Source organism: Hoplias malabaricus, chromosome 8, assembly GCF_029633855.1.
Source record: "Hoplias malabaricus isolate fHopMal1 chromosome 8, fHopMal1.hap1, whole genome shotgun sequence".
In the NCBI taxonomy this organism is placed as follows: domain Eukaryota; kingdom Metazoa; phylum Chordata; class Actinopteri; order Characiformes; family Erythrinidae; genus Hoplias; species Hoplias malabaricus.
In genome coordinates this window covers 16,381,348-16,403,101 of record NC_089807.1, presented here as the reverse complement: position 1 = coordinate 16,403,101, position 21,754 = coordinate 16,381,348, and the positions used below count along the sequence as shown (strand labels likewise).

The 21,754-nt window shown below is 38.8% G+C and overlaps 2 protein-coding genes across 4 annotated transcripts; one reads left to right on the top strand and one right to left on the bottom strand.

Annotated features, from left to right (window-relative positions):
- Positions 1–907: 907 nt before the first annotated feature.
- On the bottom strand, positions 908–14,042 carry trmt61a (tRNA methyltransferase 61A). Its single transcript, XM_066678527.1, has 4 exons — positions 13,705–14,042; positions 11,826–12,194; positions 8,252–8,518; positions 908–2,051 (listed from the first exon to the last, which is right to left on the bottom strand). Exons 2-4 carry the CDS (start codon positions 12,154–12,156, stop codon positions 1,723–1,725), a joined length of 927 nt encoding a protein of 308 aa, XP_066534624.1. The 5' UTR covers positions 12,157–12,194; positions 13,705–14,042; the 3' UTR covers positions 908–1,722.
- ckba (creatine kinase, brain a) lies at positions 12,673–20,921 on the top strand. 3 transcript variants are annotated; one of them, XM_066678525.1, is made up of 8 exons: positions 12,673–12,787; positions 15,679–15,883; positions 17,252–17,406; positions 17,517–17,649; positions 18,303–18,474; positions 19,009–19,132; positions 20,213–20,402; positions 20,530–20,920. In XM_066678525.1, the coding sequence occupies exons 2-8, from the start codon at positions 15,691–15,693 to the stop codon at positions 20,706–20,708; spliced, it is 1,146 nt and encodes a 381-aa protein (XP_066534622.1). In that variant the 5' UTR covers positions 12,673–12,787; positions 15,679–15,690; the 3' UTR covers positions 20,709–20,920. The 3 variants fall into 3 exon arrangements, with proteins under 3 accessions (XP_066534622.1, XP_066534621.1, XP_066534623.1); XM_066678524.1 differs by lacking the exon at positions 12,673–12,787 and adding an exon at positions 14,857–15,005; XM_066678526.1 differs by lacking the exon at positions 12,673–12,787 and adding an exon at positions 16,873–17,033 and having other exon boundaries at positions 15,757–15,883; positions 20,530–20,921.
- The last annotated feature ends 833 nt before the right edge of the window (positions 20,922–21,754 follow it).

The window sequence follows — 21,754 nt, the reverse complement described above, 5'->3', positions numbered from 1 at the left end:
TAACATTTACGATAAGGACACAGTCTTTAAAGCACAACTTTCCTTTGTAACCCTTGACAGTGTTAATTTTCACAGCCTATCTGAATTCAGTATGTGAAATATGTTCAGCCTTTTCCAAGATTAGATTAGTTCCTGTTTTTAACTCACGGAAATGATCAGAGTCAGACTGTTTAGGAAGCATTTGCAAAGTATTCTGCACAATTAATTACTTGCTTTCTTCTGCTCCTGAAATAATTTTTTGTTTTGTTTTGTTTTGTTATGTTTTGTAAAGAGAAAGGGAGTATGATAGTAAAGATCACTTGGAACTGGTGGAATATACAACACTACTTAGTCATCCATATTCGGTTAGTGTGAACAGGGCAAAAAGTATGCTGAGCAACACATGAATTACATTGTGAAATGCTGCTATATAAATATCTATATTTATATAGATATAGTGTCTATAGTGTTTTCCTGGTCTGCACCACCTATTTCATTCAACAGCACCTCATTAAAAAAGCTGAGATATAACCAACAGCTCCAAATAAACATTTAATTTAATAATTATCAAATCAAAGATGGAGCTAAAGTGGACGGGGTCTGAATTATAATAGAAATTCTACTTTACTTGGCATCGTGTTTCCTCCAGCAATTTGGGAAAGTTTAATGCATCAGCCCATTTTACACTGTTACAGTGATAAATGTAACAGAGCTGTGAAGTTCACCTGTATTACACGGTATAAAACACCTTTTAGCAATGTAGACAGAGAAATGTTGTGTTAAAAGCAGAGCAGTAGTTGCATTACTTATTTGCTTAGGTTCCATACCACTTTCCCTAGCTGTTACTCTCAATAAAAACACTCCTCACAGTATCCTTTTTGAGCAGGTCACGTGCTGTTTAGTCTCGTGTACGGAACCCCACAGCTTGGCACATTCATATACTGAGGATCTGAGGTCCTGAAGGGAAGCTGCTTATGGTCTGTGTGGATTTGCTGGGGCTAAGAAAAGCTTTTCTGGCTTCTTATGCTCCAGCTTAGACCCTCAGAGCTGAGTGGAGAGTGGACAAATACAGGTGAACTATCTCTCCACTCTATTCTCATCCCCCAATCTTTGCCTTCTCTTTTAAACCAGGAGACAGCATGCTTAAAATAACTCACAAACACTAGTCCATTAGTTACGTCAGCTGTTCACCAACCCCTATTTACCACACCTCTACTAGACATTCTGTATGTAGACAAAGAGCTTCTATGTATTTGGAGTATTTGGAACTTTAAATTTTCTACCAACAAATAAAACAAAAACAGGATTCTGAATAGATTTGAGCTAGTTTTATGAGTTTCAAACAGAAAAATAAAGCAAACAAAAACAAAGAAACCAAAGAAAGAAAAAAAAACTGAAAGAGCGCATGCAGAAGCCACAGACTCTTGTGCAGTGTACAGCTGTAATGGTAAATGCAAAGATCTGACAAAATGAAACCCCCCCTCTTTTTTTTATTTATTATAACAAAAGAATGCCAAAATGACTGTAGAACAACACGTTTCTTTTTACATACATCCGATAAGCTGTTATTTATCAAAACCTCCTTAGTATTGTAACTTAAACATCATGACAGAACACTCAGCAGCATGGAGGTCGTTCCATGGGTTTATTCATGTGCACTATGGGAGACATGAACATAATCTGTACTGATTTCTGCTTATGAGTATGAACATGCTGCAGTCCCTGGTAACCTGCAGGTTATCTTTAGCCACGTGGTTTAGAAGCAAAGGTGAGGTAGCCTGTGTGTCCAGCCATTTCCCTTGGAGGTGTAGCAGTCCGACAGGTCACTGAAGTGTAGCCAGAGTTTGCTGAAGGTGGAACTTCCTCTAAAGGTGGTTCAGTGGTCATTTTGGCACTCTCTGCCCCACCGTCTTCAGGGCCAAAATCTGGTAAGGGGAGATTGACAGAGCGGACATCATGCACCCTCTGCAGAACCTCCAGAGTGCAGATCTCCTCAAAGCCTTGCTCCATTAGTGCCTCACATGTCCTCTGCACTTGCTCTATACATGGTGAGAAAGAACAAAGACGACCCCCTGTAAAGAGAGAAGAGGTGAAGTCAAAGATTTAAAATAATCTTTAACTTAAAAAAAATAAATAAATAAATAAATAAATAAAATGATCCAAAGATGCATCCTCGCCCTTCACTAACTCGAGTCTGTTTATGTGTTTGAAAAGTGTTGTTGTATACGAATCCTGATGTCAGTAAATTAGTTTATATAAAAAAAAAAATCAAAAAAAAAATCTCACACACACAATGTAGAGAGGACTCCATTAATTTTAAAAGCCTGAACCAAGATGTAGATATTGCTCTATTCATTCATAGATGGGTAACACTGACTAGTTTTTGCTGTTTCTGAGTTGCCTACATTCTGGAGACAGCTATCTACATTACTCAAAGTGCTAGAAAATTAAACACCTCGAGTTAGAAATTAGTTTCTGTGGTAATTCAAATAGTGAGCAAAAACCAACAAGCAAGTTAAACTTCAGCCATGTACAAACAACAGTCGTTTTTTCCACTCAAACATATCGATCCACATTAAAAGACTCAGAACTCCTGAACGTAAACAAATCAGAGAGAACTGCATTTCCCGACAATCACAGATGTCCCTTCACTTTAAAAGTGAAGTAAAACAGATTTAAATTTTTTAAACAGGGTGGATTGATGTGTGAAAGATGGGAAAATGTGTTGCCTGTCCATATTTTTTGGCTGTAAAATCGCAATAAATATATATCCTCTATCTGAAGAATTGGGATTTTTGGCTCATTTAAGTTGCCCTCAAACTTCTAACAGGTTACATTAAGATTACACTAAAGTAAATGTGTTGTTACTGCACACACAGAACTGGAATGTGGCATTTTAACCAAATTCCACATTTCAAGTTTTAGACGGCACTTCTATGTGGAAGTAAAACTTGTGTGGAAAGGTATGAACTGTATGAGCAATTACAATTACAGAATTAAATGGTGTCTCACTGAAATTAATACCAGCTGATCCCAATGGTGGGCAGCACGGTGTCGCAGCAGGTAGTGTCGCAGTCACACAGCTCCAGGGACCTGGAGGTTGTGGGTTCTATTCCCGCTCTGGGTGACTGTCTGTGAGGAGTTGATGTGTTCTCCCCGTGTCCGTGTGGGTTTCCTCCGGGTGCTCTGGTTTCCTCCCACAGTCCAAAAACACACATTGGTAGGTGGATTGGCCACTCAAATGTGTCCGTAGGTGTGAGTGTGTGAGTGAGTCTGTGTTGCCCTGTGAAGGACTGGCGCCCCCTCCAGGGTGTATTCCCACCTTGCGCCCAATGATTCCAGCTAGGCTCTGGACCCACCGCGACCCTGAATTGGATAAGCGGTTACAGATAATGAATGAATGAATGAATGATCCCAATGGTAAAGGTTGACATACGTGATGACGTAGGATACTACCACCTTATTAGCTTTTAATCCAGCTCAAAAGAGCTTGCTAAATCCCCAAGCAGCTCTTTTTATTATATGGACTATGTTTCATATCATAAGTGAATATCTTTCCAAAAACTCTAGTGTAAACTGTTATAAGTACTGAAGTACAGTCTAAAAGAAAAATGAAGGAGGATGTGCACAAAAAATTGACCACCCAAAACAAAAACTCTGCCTTAATTAGCAAGAACATAAGAACATAAAAGTGATTCCTTTTTTAGAAGGATCATGAATACAAAGTGCAAAGGTTGTAGTATATATCAAAATTTATAACGTGGGGGGGCAGAAAGAAATGAGAGAGAGAGAGAGAGAGAGAGAGAGAGAGAGAGAGAGAGAGAGAGAGAGAGAGAACACGAGAGAGAACACGAGAGCGTAAGAGAGCGATGTTAAAAGTATGCGCTGATAAACATACCACTGACAAATAAGGCCAGTCCCTGCAAATGCTGTAATAAACACAGACTCAAGGTCTCCCAGCAACCAGGCTTACCAGGTTTCCTGGCAACAATTTCCTGGAAGAGAGGAAAGTTATGCCACTGCAAGAATCCTCCACACTACAGAAACTACTGAAAAAAGCGAGTTGTAGGCCAAACCAATAAAAAGGAATCACAAGAAAACGGTAAGAACAGCAGATACAGATCACGAAGAAATTGGCATATAGAACTGTTGCATGGATGCCACATGCCATACATTCTTCTTTGGATAGCAAAGGCCATCTGACCTGCTGCACCAAGCGTCATCAACCACACAGCCTCTACAATGAGCAAAAGCTGTTCAAACAACAGTTGTTCTTTGTAATCCAGGCCAATAAATTCATTTGAGGGGAGGAGTGAGTGAGAGAGAAAGAGAGAGAGAGAGAGAGAGACAGACTTCAGCCTTCTTAAGGAACACTAACCTTGACTCACAGCCTGCCCCTTTATGGTCAAAAGTTAGTCAGCAGAGAGAAGGCAGTAGTGTGTGTGTGCATATGTGTGTGTGTGTGTGAGAGAGAGATGTTCTAATTCTATTTTTCCATTAGCAGTTTAGGTAAACTTTAGGTCCCTGATGCTATGGGGGATGAGGTGACTCAAGCCAATTCTGGTCAGGGAGCATAGTGATTAATCACAGCTTATTATATTTAATCACAGCTTATTATATTTAACTGAGTGTTTTCATGTCACAAAAGTTTCAGAGCACTGGAAAATTTTGCAGCAGCTGGACTACCAAACTAAGGAGTTCTTTGAGACACACCCATGGTCCATTCTTCATACATGCTCTTCTTTTCTCCAAGAAAGCCTTCAACGATAACCATCATTCAGGGATTTTTTTTTTTTTTAATTATTTTCCTAAAACCCATTTCCCAGCAAACCAATAAAATGCACTCTCTGCGACTATACGGCCCCCAGCTGGGCAGAGACTAGTCCAGGCCTGCCTGCTGGGCACAGGTCAGTCCTACAGAATGAACTGCATGCCCAAGTAATCACTCAACTCTGCAGAGAAATGTTCATCTCTGACCAACCACAAACAACAGATAGCACTGTTACATAAACTGACAGCAACACACACTACAGACCAGTGAACAGGAATAGTTTCACAGTTATTGGCCTCAACAGACCATGTTGATACTGTTTCTTTAGTTGGAACCTTACCAGGATCTGAACCCTTAGACAGTTACACCAGTAAAGACACCACATATTTATGTCCCGCTCCGATCATTTAACAAAACCTAATTACCATGCATAAAAAACAACAACGGTATAAAACTGGAGTTAACTCTACCACATATGTACAATATGTAATTATACTCACCTGTGCTCAAAAGCCCTGCCCTGCAAGTTGAGAGGAATTGTTGCCTAGGTTTAAGATGCAAGAAAGCCTGTCTATGATATATCTTCTAATGTATAAACACCACCACATGGACATATCAATAATGCAAATTTACACTAGAGAGGATTTTTGTTATATGAAAGCAACACAAGCTAATATTGTAAGTATTAGAACAAAACATTCATAGATAAAATATAAAAACATGTCAAATGTGTCCTATTCGGACAGGTTTGGTTTTATGTGGAGAGCTGGGGTAATGTAATTCAACTAAAGGACAGCAGTAATGTTTATGGTGGATTGGTACTGGAAAATAAATCTTGGTGAAAATAACACAGTTGGGAGTGTCTACACAGTGGATCATATACAGAGCTACTGGAGATTTAAGACTATCACAACTGTTCTGAGAACAGTCCAACACAAAAAATCCCTCATCCCTATCCCTCAAAGACCTTATACTTTAGTCCTTTGAAATATATAAATGGGAAGAGGGCACAAAAACTTTACTAATATGTCACACACTTATTATAATTTATATTATAAACCTTTTAGTGGTACCTTAACGAGTAGAAACATGTTTATAACACATTTATAGGCTGCTATTTTGCACAAAACCAGAAATGTCTCTCCACTGAGTGATCCTTTAGGTTGCTTTGTGGATGCTTCGCCCAACTACACTCGAGAAAACCTGCAAAAAGCTCCTTTAATCCAGAATATATGGAATATTACCCCACATGCCTATTCACACTGGATTAATATAACTTGGGGTTATTTTTACTGCTCGTTTTTCAGTAGGAAAAGACTTAAGAACCTTTCCTGAAACCGGAGCGCACAGTCCAGGAAAATGACTGAAATTGTCTATTTGTCCAAGATTAAAACTGCACAGACACTCCGGGAATAATTACCCCATGTTCACAGGTAAATCTAATCCAAATATGGCTCAAGAGAACCATCCATCATTTCTGCTAGACTGTAAAAAGAAAAAGCACATGGGAGGAGTGGTAAGCACAAATTAACTTTAAAAGCTGTTTTTGGTTTGTCAAAGTAGTATTTTTGCATAGAATATATTAATGGTGGCTGCATCAAAAAAAATTATCCAAATCTAAAGATATTTATGATGCATGTTAGTGATTAACCAACAAATACAATCATGCAAAGCATTTAGAAAAATATTGATGCCTGAATAGCAAAATACTATAGTGTGATGTGGTGGATAAGCTACCTCAACCTCAAAAGGTAACTGCAAGGAGGACAATGATACTTGTTTTATTGCAACCTTGTAGATTTGGTCTCAGACTTAGTGTTTTGTCTGTGAAGTGTGCAGTGTGTGTGTGTTGTTTGCAGCGATTTTTTATTTAGTTTTTATTTTTTTGTAGAGTGCAGTGATGGTGCGGTGCGTTGTTGTATATATGGAGTGTGCGGTATACGGGTACATCTCAATAAATTAGAATATCATCAAAGAGTTAATTTATTTCAGTTACTCAGTTCAAAAAGAGAATCTCATTATACAGATTCATTACAAGAATTTATTTCTTTTATTGTTGATGATTGCTAATGAAAAATCAAAAGTCATTATTTCAGAAAATTAGAATAATCAACACTGAACACCTGCAAAGGTTTCCTATGCCTTTAAAATGGCCCCTTAGTCTGGTACACTAGGCTACATAATCATGCGGAAGACTGCTGATTTGACAGATGTCCAGAAGACAGTCATTGACACCTTCCTTCCTGCTGTATCCGAGCATATTAATGGAAAGTTGAGTGGAAGGAAAAAGTGTGGTAGAAAAAGGTGCACAAGCAACAGGGATAACCACAGCCTTGATAGGATTGTCAAGAAAGGGCCATTCAAAAAATTTGGGGGAGATTCACAAGGAGTGGACTGCTGCTGGAGTCAGTGCTTCAAGAGCCACCACACACGGATGTATCCAGGACATGGGCTACAACTGTCGCATTCCTTGTGTCAAGCCACTCATGACCCAGAGTCAACGGCAGAAGCTTCTTACCTAAGCCAAGGAGAAAAAGGACTGGACTGTTGCTCAGTGGTTCAAAGTCTTGTTTTCAGATGAAAGTAAATTTTGCATTTCATTTGTAAATTAAGGTCTCAGAGTCTGGAGGAAGAGTGGAAAGGCACACAATCCAAGCTGATTGAGTCTAGTGTGAAGTTTCCACAATCAGTGATGGTTTGGGGAGCCATGTCATCTGCTGGTTTTGGTCCACTGTGTTAGATCAAGTCCAAAGTCAGTGTAGCAGTTTACCAGGAACTTTTAGAGCACTTCATGCTTCCCTCAGCTGACAAGATTTATGGAGATATGGATTTAATTTTCCAGCAGGACTTGTCCACACTGCCAAAAGTACCAATATCTGGTTTAATAACCACAGCATTACTGTGCTTGATTGGCCAGCATCTTGCCTGACCTTCCCCCCATATCTATGGGGTATTGTCAAGAGGAAGATGAAAGACTGATGCAGTAATTCATGCAAAAGGAGCCCATACCAAGTATTGAGTGCATATACTGTACATATGTTTCAGTAGGCCATTTCTATATTAAAAATCATTTTTTAAATTGGTCTCATAATATTCTAGTTTTCTGAGATAATGACTTTTGGGTTTGCATTGTCTGTAAGCCATAATAATCAACCTTATAAGAAATAAATGCTTAAAATAGATCACTCTGGTTGTAATGAATCTATATATAGTTACACTTTTTGAATTCAATTGCTGAGATGCACCTGTATGTGTTGTGTTTATGTAGTGTGCAGTTTGAAATTTTGGTCAATGTATTCCTAAGGGAAAAAATCTGAATTTGAATGATCAAAATCCATAAATTGTTCAAAATTATACAAAAAGCACAAGCAACCTGTGTGGTTCTAAGTCGAAAACTGTGGGACAAGAAACATTTTATTTTTTTAAAAGAGTACAATAATACTAATACTTTGACAAGCCAAATTAATAATGGCTCATTTTATCCCTCTCTCCCCTACTAACCTTTTTGTTTGAAGGCTTTCTTGGCATGTGTGATAGCCTCCCAGGGTGAGGGGATGTCCAGAAAGACTGCATCAGCCACTCCCAAAACACCAAAGCCCTCTTTGCACACGTCCTGATTTCGGACAGTCACCAGATGGTCCACCTTGTGATCCTTGAACTCTTGAGCAGCCTTTTCTGCTCTCTGGGCATGGAACTCCACTGTGTATAGGTGACCACTGGGAGCAATGGTGCGGAGAATAGCATGGGACAGTGACCCACTGCCTGTACCTGTATCAAATACAAATTAACATGCAACAAAGAAATCAACAGACAACATAAGCAGTGGTAGACATTATAAATCTGCACTGGACACTTGGTCTGTAAGCACTGCCACTGGCAGGAATGCCATACTTATTACAACCCGACCAAGACAGACCACAGAACAATGTAGAATTTTTTCTATGCTGTCAATATGATACTGTTAACATTACAGTACAAAGTAATTTTCTATTTCTAAAACTATTTTATGATTTAGTTGTCTTGTTATGAATGGTTTTGAACATATAGGACTCCCAAACACACAACTTGGAGTCAAGTAGCCATACTTCAAAAGTATTTTTGTCACACATCTCCAGGTTCCTGAGGTGGTGGATTCAAAATCCACCACAGATCACACCTGTTTGGTGTATTCTCGCCCTCTCTATGTGGGTTTCTTCCAGGTGGTCTATTTGTCCATACCTGTGAGTGTGTAAGTGAAAATGTGATGCCCTGTCATAGAATGGCACTGTGTCCAGACTGTGTTCCTGATTTGTGCCAAGTGATATGGTACCTCATCCTGAACAGTACAAAATAGAAAATAAATGATTGAATGAATGAACACTATTGCCAGTGGGTCCAGGCAATGTTAACATTTACTAGTCAATATAACAAATATAGACATGCCAAAAAGGAGCTATTCCTTATGAAATATTGAAAGAATTGCTTTCTTTATTCACAGTTTCTTGCAGTTTTCACTCCCAAAGACTGCAATTTGCATGTGCAGGAATATGTGGTGCACCAACACCACTAAAACACAGTTGTTTCAAGTGAACACCCACATATGTACAAGCAAATCCTCACAGACACAGAACTGAACACACCGACTCCTCCAACTCACTGCAGTGTTACATCACCATAGCTGTTGTTTTCATGGCAACAATAGGGTCAATGTTTGGCCCACAGGGTGGTATTCAGATGCTAGAGGATAACAGAGTTCAGGATCAGGAGCTCAGGGACGAGCAGAGGAAAGGAATGAGAGACTTGAGGAGAGATATCTGTGAAAAAGAAGAGGAAGGCCCTGACATACAAAAGGAAGACAGAAACCAAAACTGTGAACATAACCATAATTCAACACAGAAAAAGCGTTCCACAAATGAGAAAAAATAATTATTAATGTCTTAATGGCTCATGTACATTAGACTCAGTCCCGACATCATAGAATTCACAATCAAATATATTCTGTGACTTTACTTTGTGACATATATACTGAACTGGTCCAAAACTAGTTTAGCAAGGAAATTACACCAGTCCGGCTAAATGAGTGCAATAAATAATCAAGCAGCACACACACACACACACACACACACACACACACACACACACACACACACACACACACACACACACACACACACACACACACACACACACACACACACACACACACACACACACACACACACACACACACACACACACACACACACACACACACACACACACACAGAGAGAGAGAGAGAGAGAGAGACAGCTACTAAATAGTTCCATTCAGACTATGAGTGGTTTCCACTCAGTGAATGAGATAAACAGAGGAAAGGAAAAATACCCAGCACGCACGGAGAGGAAAGAGGAAAAAAAGAAAGACCTTCCACGAGATTCCAAGTGTGCACAAGTAGCCATCTAATAAGTAGACATTAATGCATTTCTGTGTAACCTATGTAATTTGCCAGGCTGTTTGCTTCTGAGAGTCCATTTCACATAAATAGGAAAAAAAGATTTGCTGATGGAATGTCTTTCGTGTAAAACCGACATAATATTAGAAGACAAACAACGCAGAAAATTGTTTATTTCAATGGCAGCCCTGGCAACCCCAAATTGGCAAAGCCAGTGATTGCACTAGAACTAGCCAAGATTCCATAGTCCTATAGAACCACTTAAAAATATGGAATATACCAATTCTCTCAAACACACAGCACATGGCTCACTGATATTCAAACGCTGATAAACACTGAACTTTTATTCAGCTTAATCACAAAGTCACATTGAGAACAGTTACTTTAACCATTACTTAAAAAGGCACCTATGCAAACAATCACCCCAGTGAATGTTTAAAATATAAATGTTAATTTTTCTTGGTATTAGAGATTTTCAACACTTTGATAAACTTAGATTTACATTTTAGAACTAAAATTACTACCACAATTATATCAACATAAAAAATCTGAACTGCAGATCTGAATTTGTAGAAAACATCCCATCAAAAACACTTGCAATAGAGGGACTTAAATATAATTTATACATAATATCTTCTAAAATAACACAGACATAGAGAACTATTTCTGGACTGCACTATTCCAGTCATGCTTGCCATAAACACTTGGGTGGGTAGGAGAGAATGCTGTGTTGTGCTCACATGTTACTTGTTAAAACACTGACATTTTAGCATATATACATCCTACATGAAATGCATGCTACACTAAATAACATTCCCTTTCTTTATTTTCCGTAACTGCTTTAGCATGTTTGGAGCTGTGCTGAGTCCAGAGTCCACCCAGAATCACTGGGCACAAGGAAGGAGCATACCCTGGAAAGGTCACCAGTCCATCAGAGGGCTTCACAAACTCACACATATGAACAATTGTGAATAGACAATCCACTCATAAGCATGTTTTTGGACTGTGGGAGAAGAGCACCAGGAAATAACATTCAGACAAGGGAAGACACAGTAAACTCCTGATTGACTGTAACCGGACACAGGTTTTAAACCCTGTAGTTGTGTGACAGCGACACTACTTGTACCACTACCACTAGTAGTGTTAAAATACATGACTCTGCATGTTTTCTATTTTAATTATTATATCACCATTTATAGTGCTGGTTAAGGAAATCTATAACATATGCTATAATCTTGAAATCACAGCACACCCTGCTGTGTATGTAAAACTGTAATATAATATTGCATTATCTACCTCAGTCACCGTTATATATTTTATTGTTGCCTATTCTGCCATCCATGTAAATCTGCAAATATATATTCTGCTGCTTGGGAGTTAACTTTGGTTATGCTTACTTATAATGATAATATAGTCATCTTATACATATTAGCTATAATGAGAATGTTGTATGACAGATGGACCAATATAAATGATCCAAAATGACTAAGATATTTTTATACATTAACTTCCATTAAAAAATATTACATATTTAAAATTTGGGAGCAACATGCCTGCAGTTGGACCATATTGTTTATTGTGAAAATACAGGATGGTGTTAGATATTTGCCATGTTACCCATGTGCAACTGTTAAACAGAAAAAATGCCTCCATTTTAGTCTTACCTGATTCACAGACAATTGATCCTGGTTTAAGATCCAGCATCAGTGTGATGTTGGCAATGTCTGTGGTGTAAAGGATCTGTGTTCGATGGGGAAGATTCATAGTCCATAGCTCTGGAGTGGGGTGCAGAACATAGACCCATCCTCCCTTGCTGCAGGTCACCTTGGAACCAAACCGTCGCCCAATCAAGTCACTGGAATGGCGGATGGCTCCATATCGAGTCTGGGTTTGGGCTCCAGATTTTACATTGATAGGCATCATGGAATCGTGGCCAAGAAAGATAATGACCACATCTCCTTCTTGAATGAACTCTGAGTACTCCACAAAACTCATGGGACTGCAATAATGAGCTCTAAAATAGATGAAAGTAGCTGTGGGAGAGAACATTTTATTAGACAATTTGAGAAAAGAAATATACAAAGCCTCCCAAATAGCAAACATGGGAAATATCAGTAATGTTTAATTGTTGAGGGATAAAATACGAAACAAAGACATTATTCTAATAAAAGATGCTGTGTGTGAACATTAGCCATGATTAGATTTACTTCCAAAAAAGACTTGAATAGGAATTTTGCTGATTTTTAAAAATGTTGCCAAAAATCAAGTTATAAGCATCAAGTTATAAAAAGATCAACATCAAGTTATAAAAGGTATAAAAGATCATCCAAGGCATTTTCGACATGAAAGGGTATTTTGCTGGGAAATCCGTTGACCGACGGTGGTGAAAGGGTCTAGTTTTTATGTGCACATCCCCATAACTATTAAAAATAGTATTTAATATCTGGATGTTTTATAGAGACATTTTGTCTGAGACTGACGTCACGGTGCACGAGGACGCAAATTGTTATTATTTGAAAGCGCCGTTACATTGCAAACCGTTGGTTTATTTTCAAATCGAATTGTTTAACAGTTCCAATCAAACTGCGATGATTTCACTGAATGCCCTGGTCAAAATAGAAACCAAGTAAGTATTACAAGTCACTGACAACCTAAGATAGAATACACTAACAGAATTAGTTCATAGATTTGAGTTTGATTGAGCAGTGTGACTGTACACGCAGGGTCAGCGTTTCGGGTTAATTAGCGCCTGTACTAGACTGGTGGCTGTAGAGTCTAATGGCTGGTTAACCAGACCAATTTTAATGCACAAAACAGGAATATCAACACAAAATAATTGCTTTTACATATTGATAACGGCATACAATATGCTAGCATTAAATTGCAACACTTTAGCCTTAACCCATTTTGCCAAATTATGAACAATTCGTCACCAACCAAGTAAAACTGGACTGTGGAATAATAACAGAAAAAAGTGGGGAGAATTGGCTTTTCATTTATTATGTCCTTTCCACTTTAAATGGTAGCTAATAGCTATCTACAGCAGTGGCATTTGCCATTTAGCAATGGATGCTGATGAATCATATTGTGTATTTCGAAGTAGACTTTATATTAAAAATTAAATTCTGCCAAAAATTTAGAAACAATATTTTAAATGTAATTTACGGTAAAATTAGTTTTTCAAAGAATATATGGTAACCCAGTTTTGAACTTTCTCAGTAATTGAGAGCACTGGTTTAGATGGAGAAAAATGGCATGACTTTTTCATATTTATTGTCTCCCAGTCAGATGCACAACCACTCGAGACACGGGGGACGAAATAATGTGCGTTTGGATTAAGAACCTATTGCTTGGACAGGATTTCCAGCGAGCTTCGTTAACCGGCTAACGTTAGCACCAGTTACTACAGGCATAGTTCAGCTGCGTTAGAAGCCGGGTCCACTACATATACGGATGTTTTAAATACAAACGGTCACGCTTCACATGTTTAGCTAGGTAGCTGTATACTAATGAAGATTTCAACATCAACAATAAAACACTTACCTTTTATCTGAGAGTGGTTATTAACTGTTGTGGTTTAGCTAGACAGGGTCTCACGTGTGCTTCATACACGATACTCAGTCAATATCAAGTCTACATACCATGCGGATTGACTGTTTAGTGCTCATCGGTGAGCTTTATAACGGCTACATTCGATTAACAGTTTATTCTCACACGGAGATTAAGCCAGACTTTAGTTGAGAATTCAGAATTTAAAGGTGGTATCTATATTTAGAAAATTTGCTCTCACATTGAAGAATTACTTCACACGTGTCGCATAAAAATGACGCAACGCGGAAGGACATGAATTCCTCTCTGATGCTTGAGGGCAGGGGTGGGAGCTCAGGTCCTGGTTATTATTCTGCTCAAGCAGATCTGATTTTTTTCATCACATGTTTAATAGATGTGATAGTGCAGGGAAATAAGCTCAAATGGTTGGACTCAAGTGTCCAGTCCCCCCCATACACTAATCATATACTCTTAATAGATCAAAGTCATCCTCATATCTAAAAACTGTAAGTATTAGTCACAGTCATTGTGCAAAGACTGGGGATCTTGCAGGGTCACTATTTAGATGAGCCAAGACTAAAAGCTTATGTTATTATTAAACACTAGTAATTTTATTCAAACATCATCAGGGGCGAAAGACTGACATCAGAAAACCATCCTGATAAGCGGGTCCACTTTACTGCATTCATAACTCTAAAAATAATGTTACATTAGTCTGTAATTGTAATCCACTTAGTCCCAATGTCCACATTAAATACTGATTTATTGCATCAGTTTCAACAAATATGTGTCTTTAAAATGTTATATTGATATCGGCAGACAATTCCCACAAAGTAAAAATAAGGTGTTCTGATTAGTTATGAAAGAGTTGGTGTATGTGTGGCACATTTTAATCCATAACTACACTAATTCATATGTCTAAACTCCAGTTTTAAAATAGAGTAGCTGATTTTCTCACAAGAAACTGTGTCCATTTATTACCCACACTGTCCACAACTAAATGGAAATAATGTCCACATGGGTGATCTAAAGGCTCCTCAGTGCTGTAGAGTCTGCTGTGTGATGGGTAAAGTACGTTACACTGATTGATGTGTCCTCAACTTCTAGTCCTTCCAATCGTATAAATGGACTACAAATAGTAGCCAATAGGAGCCGCTCGTGCGTGCTATAAAGTAAATGCAACGTTAAGGAACAAACCTTTGAGAGCAGAGTGAGTTTGGATTGTACCCTCTCCAGCTGGAAATATAGGGATCTTTGTCTCAGCCCCGTCTTCACCTAGTAGTAGTAGTCCCCAGGTAAGCCGGCACTTTTATCAACACAAAAGTAAACCAAATTCGTTATGCAGTAGATGACCTGTCTACTTTTCTGAAACCTTTTTAAAATATCATACTGAAGACTCAACTACAATGGTCTGTAAAACCTTGAGAACGACTTGGTTTTGGTGACAGCCTGTGTGTTTGCAGTGACTGCTCTCTGTCAACTGCGTGAATATACCCAAGTGCTTTAGTTTGGCATCAGCTTATAAGTGTGCTGGGTTTGATGGGGTTTTGCCTATAAGTTTAGTATTTACTTGTGTATTTTCTCCACAGTTTGTAGCTTAGGCGCGTTTATGTTTTGATTATTTCAGTGTTGCTTTAAACGTTAACACTGCTTTTATTCAGTGGTTGGTCTGCATCCCTTTACTCCGCCTTACAGGCTTCTAAGGGGAAAGGACGCTGCCATCAGCACTCCCTTCATGGGCTTTGTTTAGCGCTTTTAGCCTGCTAGAGAAGTTACGTTTTCCAGTTTTATTAAATGAACGTTATAAACTCGCGTTGCGTATTCAATTGCTTTGGCAAAACAGTGGACACTATCAGGTATTCAGCAAAACCAAGTCGTTGTGTGGATTATTTCAAGTCTGCGCTTATATGGACCAGATTCAGCTTTTCTAACGGGCGTTATCTGTTGTTCCATCCACCACGCGTTCAGTTAGCATCCACCATGCCTTTCGGAAACAGTCACAACCAGCTGAAGATGAAGTACTCAGCCGAAGCGGAATACCCCGACCTCAGCAAGCACAACAACCACATGGCCAAGGTAATAACTCCTGCCATGTATGAGCGTCTGCGCAGCAAGCAGACCCCCAGCGGCTTTACCTTGGATGATGTGATTCAGACGGGGGTCGATAACCCAGGTAATGTCACTGCACACTTAAGACGTCTGCTGTACACGATGGTGGAGGGAAATGAACGGAAGTACTATTAAATCGATACATTTTAAACAAGGCTTGATGGTTTATATATTGAATTGTACGATAAATATTATTGTACGATACTTGAACACTAACATTATATGTAATCACAGTATTTTTGACCAAATTTAAAACTGCATACACCCCCCATTTTATATAGTCTACGTAACCAAATCCCAGTTATAACGAACTATGCTCACTGTAATAAAGTAGTGCTGTTTAAGAACTAACAGTGTAAGATAAGCACACTTATTATTATTATTTTATTATTTATCACGTCAACAAAATTTATTTTACATTTCCCAGCATTAACTGAATTGTGTGTGTAGAACGAAGGTTGATACTTTTTTGTTCTGTCCTTCTGCTTCTGATCCAGATGTGCATAACATGTTAAAGCATTTTAATGACACATTAACATTTTTCACTCCAGTAAACTATAACAATTAATTTAGTAATGCTGCAACATATTTCACATTTTTTGTTTATCAGAAATGTATCAGTACATTACCCTTAGCATTACTTGGTGAATTACTACTGATGAAGAGCATTATGATTAAAGCCTCTCCCTATTCTGCTCTTACTTCAACAGTTTTAAAATCAGAACTCTTTAGATAACTTAACTATTAGTACTCAAACTTTTAAAATCTGCATATTAATATCAAGCCTTAACTATATATTGTCCTACATTTTTTTAATAGTACAAAATAAGGCAAGTTTTGCTGATAAGTCTTTTATTGGAAAGTCTAAAATGAGAGCAATTTTTACTGAAGAGTTAAGTGTGGAAAGCCATTACCAATGTGCATAAATGTAGGTGTATATGCTACAGTGGCCTTGCTAAACTTGTTGTTTACACCTAGGTCAATAATAACATGGTCTTTTTTAATAATTATATGGTTCTTACCTGTAGTACCTGTGTTGTTATATTTGTATAGCACTCATAAAATTACCACTTTGAACATCAAGCAACTCCCTGCTGAGGAGGAGTACCCAGAACTCTGTCTATAACAACCATATGTCCAAGGTTCTGACTCTGGAGATGTACAAGCAGCTCTTGAGCACTCCACTCCAAACGGCTTCACCATAGATAATCCTGGTAAAAGAACACACTTGGAGTAGGGGGAGGCTTTCAGGGATTAAGTTAGTTAATACTGTCCATCAAAAGCACTTCGCAGCTTACACACCAATACCGATCTTAAGGAATTTTTTTTATTATGTAGGACTGTGCATGTGAATAGTTAAGATGCCAGTTGTTTTTTATGCATGACTTACTTGTTTGCATGCCTACATGATTGGCCCCTATCCACACCCTAGGTCACCCCTTCATTATGACTGTGGGTTGTGTGGCTGGGGATGAGGAGACATATGAGGTGTTTAAGGAGCTGCTGGACCCGGTCATTGAGGACAGACATGGAGGATACAAACCCACAGACAAACACAAAACTGACCTCAATTCAGCAAACCTCAAGGTATGTATATGTAGTTGTACATGGCTTTTTACAAATTCCTACGGTCCTTTTAAGAGCTTAGATTATTTTTCACTGTTAAGTTTGGAGCAAATTTTGTGCTTTCCTTAAAGGGTGGGGATGATCTTGACCCCAACTATGTACTGAGCTCACGCGTAAGGACTGGCAGGAGCATTCGTGGATTTTGCCTGCCACCACACTGCAGTCGTGGAGAGAGGAGGGCCGTTGAAAAACTTTCTGTGGAAGGTACAGTTCTGTGATGTGGCTCATAGTGGAAAACTAAACCTGGATACTGGCTCCCTCTGCAGGCCACGAATAGTATTTTCCAATACATGGCAGAAACTTGTCAATTTTTAGAGGCCATATTGAGTTGTGGTTTCAAATGTCTTCCTAGATGCAAATTATTTTACCGCTATTTGCATCTGTGTCACATTGTCAAAAAGTTAAAGGTGCGAATATTATGTTTATAGAATTTTTAAAGGCAAGGAAAAGTAGTTGGTGGAGCTGTAGCTTCTAATAAGGATTGGCATTATTTTAAATGCTTGACCTGGTTAGTCTCTTAGCAGTTTGGCCTGTGTTTGTAATATCAAGTGTGAATTTGTAATTTCTGTTAGTCCATTAATCTGAAAATATAAACACAATGTGAATGGTAACCCAAAGACTTGGGATTGGGTAAAAAAATAATATATAAGATTAAAAAAAAATGTGGCAACCATGTGTGCGCCAGTACCTTATGTAATGGTTGTTTTGAGAGGCTTTTTAATTATTCAAACATTAGAGCCTCACACTTTGACTTTAATTTTCCCTGTATTTTATACTGTATTTATGGCAGAACAGATTTGTAAAAAAAATTACAGCATTAAAATGATTTCCCCCTCTCCCTCCACTTCCTTTGGCAGCTTTGAGTGCCCTAAGTGGAGATCTGAAAGGAAAGTACTATGCTCTGAAGAATATGACAGAAGCAGAGCAACAGCAGCTCATCGATGATCACTTCCTGTTTGACAAACCAGTCTCACCCCTGCTGCTGGCCTCTGGGATGGCCCGTGATTGGCCTGATGCCAGGGGCATCTGGTAAGAGGATCCATTAAAACACTACTAATGCAATTTTGCATTGAATCCTATCAAAAATGCATTTTGTTGTTGTTCCTTCCTCCTCCCAAAATAAAATATTTACATAAAATAAAACTTTTAAAATCTTTATCAGAGGTGACAGAAACCTCTAAGAAACCACTAAGGGCACACCCAGTACAAACTTGCCACTATTTTTGTTTTCCAAATAATGCTATGATTAATGCTGCAGGACATGGACAAGTTAAGAGCATTAGTGTGTGTGTGTATTTAAAGAAACATTTTTCTACATTTTTGTTGATTTTTAGTTTGCTACATGTAAAACCACAGCTGCCCTTCAAAATTTGTGCAACTTTCATGAATAGACCAATAGAAATGCTCAAATTATTTGGAATAAAATATTTTTTACATCAACTTCTATTGAAAGTTAACTCCCCCTCCCCTATTCTCCTATAAAGTTACCATTGTAAAGAATACATGTTCTTCTCTTAGAATCCTTGCAATTGAAACTTATTTTACATTTGTTCTAATTGTCAGGCACAATGTCAATAAAACATTCCTCGTGTGGGTGAATGAGGAGGATCACCTGCGTGTCATCTCAATGCAGAAAGGTGGCAACATGAAGGAGGTTTTCACTCGTTTCTGTACAGGCCTTACCAAGGTAAACTTCTGCAAGCTCAGCCTGCTACAGGCATTATTATAATCATATACAAGATAAGATGTAAAATATCCTATGCCAATCCATTAGAGCTTCACATAGGGCCCACCACACTCTCTTCCTACCTGCATCCACCATAATTTATGTTGAATCCTACACTAAGGTTGCTGTGGCCGTTTATGACCTTATAAGCAACCTTAAAAACTATGGTTACTCATTGAGCACAGCCCATGAGCATCCAAACCAGCCACTGTATCACTAGCTCTATACAGGGGCCATAAGGTGGGCATCTCCTCTCTTTTGGTGTTTCGCTGAATTAAGCCAACACCTCCAGAAGGCTCAACAGTTAAGTCTTGATTCCCAGACCCACCCCACTCAAAGCCAGCTTTACAGTCCTACCTCACCCTTTACCATCAACAACTGTAAATGCCCACTGGCCTCCCTGGTGACTAAGCTGTATCTAGCCCCACTGGCACTGTTAATGCATGCTCAGTGCCACCAGTTCCATGTAAACATTACATACTACAGCACTTTTACAGTGCATTTCCCTAAGTATGCTCTCTTTATCCACAACCACTGACTAGACCATTTCAGCTGTTTTTGATAACTCCTTCACGGCTGCCCTTAGTCTCCGGCCCCTGATGCCAAACTGCACAAGCAGGGATGTGGCTAATTTGGCTACAAATACTCTCCACCGGTCATACATGTGCCTGCCACCCACATTCCCTCACCTCAGCCACCAAGTATGCACACTTCAGCTTCTTTCTTTCAAATGCTTCATCTACTGCATCCTCAAATGGAACCGTTAACTCTCTGTTTACTTTCAGAGTAGAGCACCATGTCTGGCCTCAGTGTAGTTAACACAATGCACTCTGGGACCTGTAGCTTTTTTCTGTACATCCACCAGCAATTTCCAATGTCATGCTTCACTCCATCTACGAATATTTGCAGTCTGTGCACTTTCTCGAAAACATTCCCTCTCATGCACAAATAACTTTTATTACTACAGCTACTTGTCAATGCATTACTAAGTCTGAAGGAAATAACAATAAAAACCCATTTTATACTGACTTGTGATTTCAGATAGAGGAGCTGTTCAAGAGCAAGGGACATGTGTTTATGTGGAATGAGCACCTTGGCTACGTCCTCACCTGCCCATCTAACCTGGGTACAGGACTGCGTGCTGGCGTGCATGTCAAACTCCCCTGTTTGAGCAAGCACAGCAAGTTTGAGGAGATCCTGAAAAGACTACGGCTGCAGAAACGTGGAACAGGTAAACAAAAACCTAATGGTAGAGCTGATGTGCAACTCGTAGTACTATGCAACAGAGCCAACCCTAGGTTATTTGTAATAAATCTGAACCTGACCTCTGTTGTAATGACTTGTTTGCTGTATGGCAGGTGGCGTAGACACTGCTTCAGTGGGCGGTGTATTTGATATATCTAATGCTGACCGGCTGGGGTTCTCAGAGGTGGAGCTCGTTCAGATGGTTGTAGATGGAGTGAAACTACTGATTGAGATGGAGAAGAAATTGGAGAAAAGCCAGCCCATTGATGACCTCATGCCCGCCCAAAAGTGAACACAGCTTAAACCCACCTTTTTAAAATTTTCCCCATCTCCCCACATTCCAGTCCTATTTTAAGAATTAATTTGTTGACACCATCCATGAATGCATACTGTATTTAAGCAGCTTTTCCATCTCTGCCCCACATTGATGTTTCATTGTGGTGATGAGAGAATTAAATGCTCTTGGCCCATATTGACTAGTCTGCCTCTTCAGTAAACATCACCCACCACGGTAACCAACAGATTGTTAGAAGTCAAATATAATAAAAGGGGAACAGGGTGGGCGATGGGACAGCTGTTGTGTTTCTCAGGTTCTCAGGACTTGTGTGGGTACATGCAGATATGACCTGTAGTTGTGTTTTTCCTTTTGAGAATTGAATTCTCAAGGCTTTCATACATTATGCCTTCCCTCTGCTCTGTAGAAAATTCAAGAGAATCATTCAGGACTAAGTCCTGTTAGAATTGAGACTGAGCAACTCATTGTAAACTGATATTCACCAACTCCACCACAGTTCATTTTTTTGGAATCAATGTTTTCAATTAAAAAAAAAAAAAATTCATTCAAACGTAATCAAGCATTGCAAAAATACTATTACTGTAGATTGCTCCTTGAATATATTCCTAAAACAATACTTCAAAATAATTAAATCCACATTCAAGAGTTCATTTAACATAGTAAATTTTTGCCTAAAATACATCTACATGGAGCAACTGCTCCAATTTATTTCATATTCAAACTAGTTTTATCCTGTTCTGAGTCATGTCTGGTGCCAATCTGTAATCACTGGGAGTAAGATAGGAACTCCCATAAACAGGGTGCCAGTTAAATGCTTCTCACACTTGCACATTAACTCACCTTTGGACACGTGTGTTTTTGGACTGTGAGAAGAAAACCCATGCAAACTTGAGAACACACATCACAGTGACCCAAGGCTGGGTTTGAACCCACAACATCACAACCCTGGATTTGTGTGAGTGACGCTATCTACATACAACATGCATAGCAGTGCAAAAAAAAAAAAAAAAAAACACACTAAACATTTGAACAGTAATGTGCCC

Excerpts from the sequence above, each read along its gene's own strand:
- trmt61a (XM_066678527.1), bottom strand. The coding sequence starts at position 12,156 with ATGAGTTTTGTGGAGTACTCAGAGTTCATTCAAGAAGGAGATGTGGTC. Across the intron at positions 8,519-11,825 it reads ATCAATTGTCTGTGAATCAG|GTACAGGCAGTGGGTCACTG; the intron begins GTAAGACTAAAA and ends TATTTGATACAG. Across the intron at positions 2,052-8,251 it reads GAAAGCCTTCAAACAAAAAG|GGGGTCGTCTTTGTTCTTTC; the intron begins GTTAGTAGGGGA and ends CTCTCTTTACAG.
- ckba (XM_066678525.1), top strand. The coding sequence starts at position 15,691 with ATGCCTTTCGGAAACAGTCACAACCAGCTGAAGATGAAGTACTCAGCC. Across the intron at positions 17,407-17,516 it reads TCAATTCAGCAAACCTCAAG|GGTGGGGATGATCTTGACCC; the intron begins GTATGTATATGT and ends CTTTCCTTAAAG. Across the intron at positions 17,650-18,302 it reads TGAAAAACTTTCTGTGGAAG|CTTTGAGTGCCCTAAGTGGA; the intron begins GTACAGTTCTGT and ends TTCCTTTGGCAG.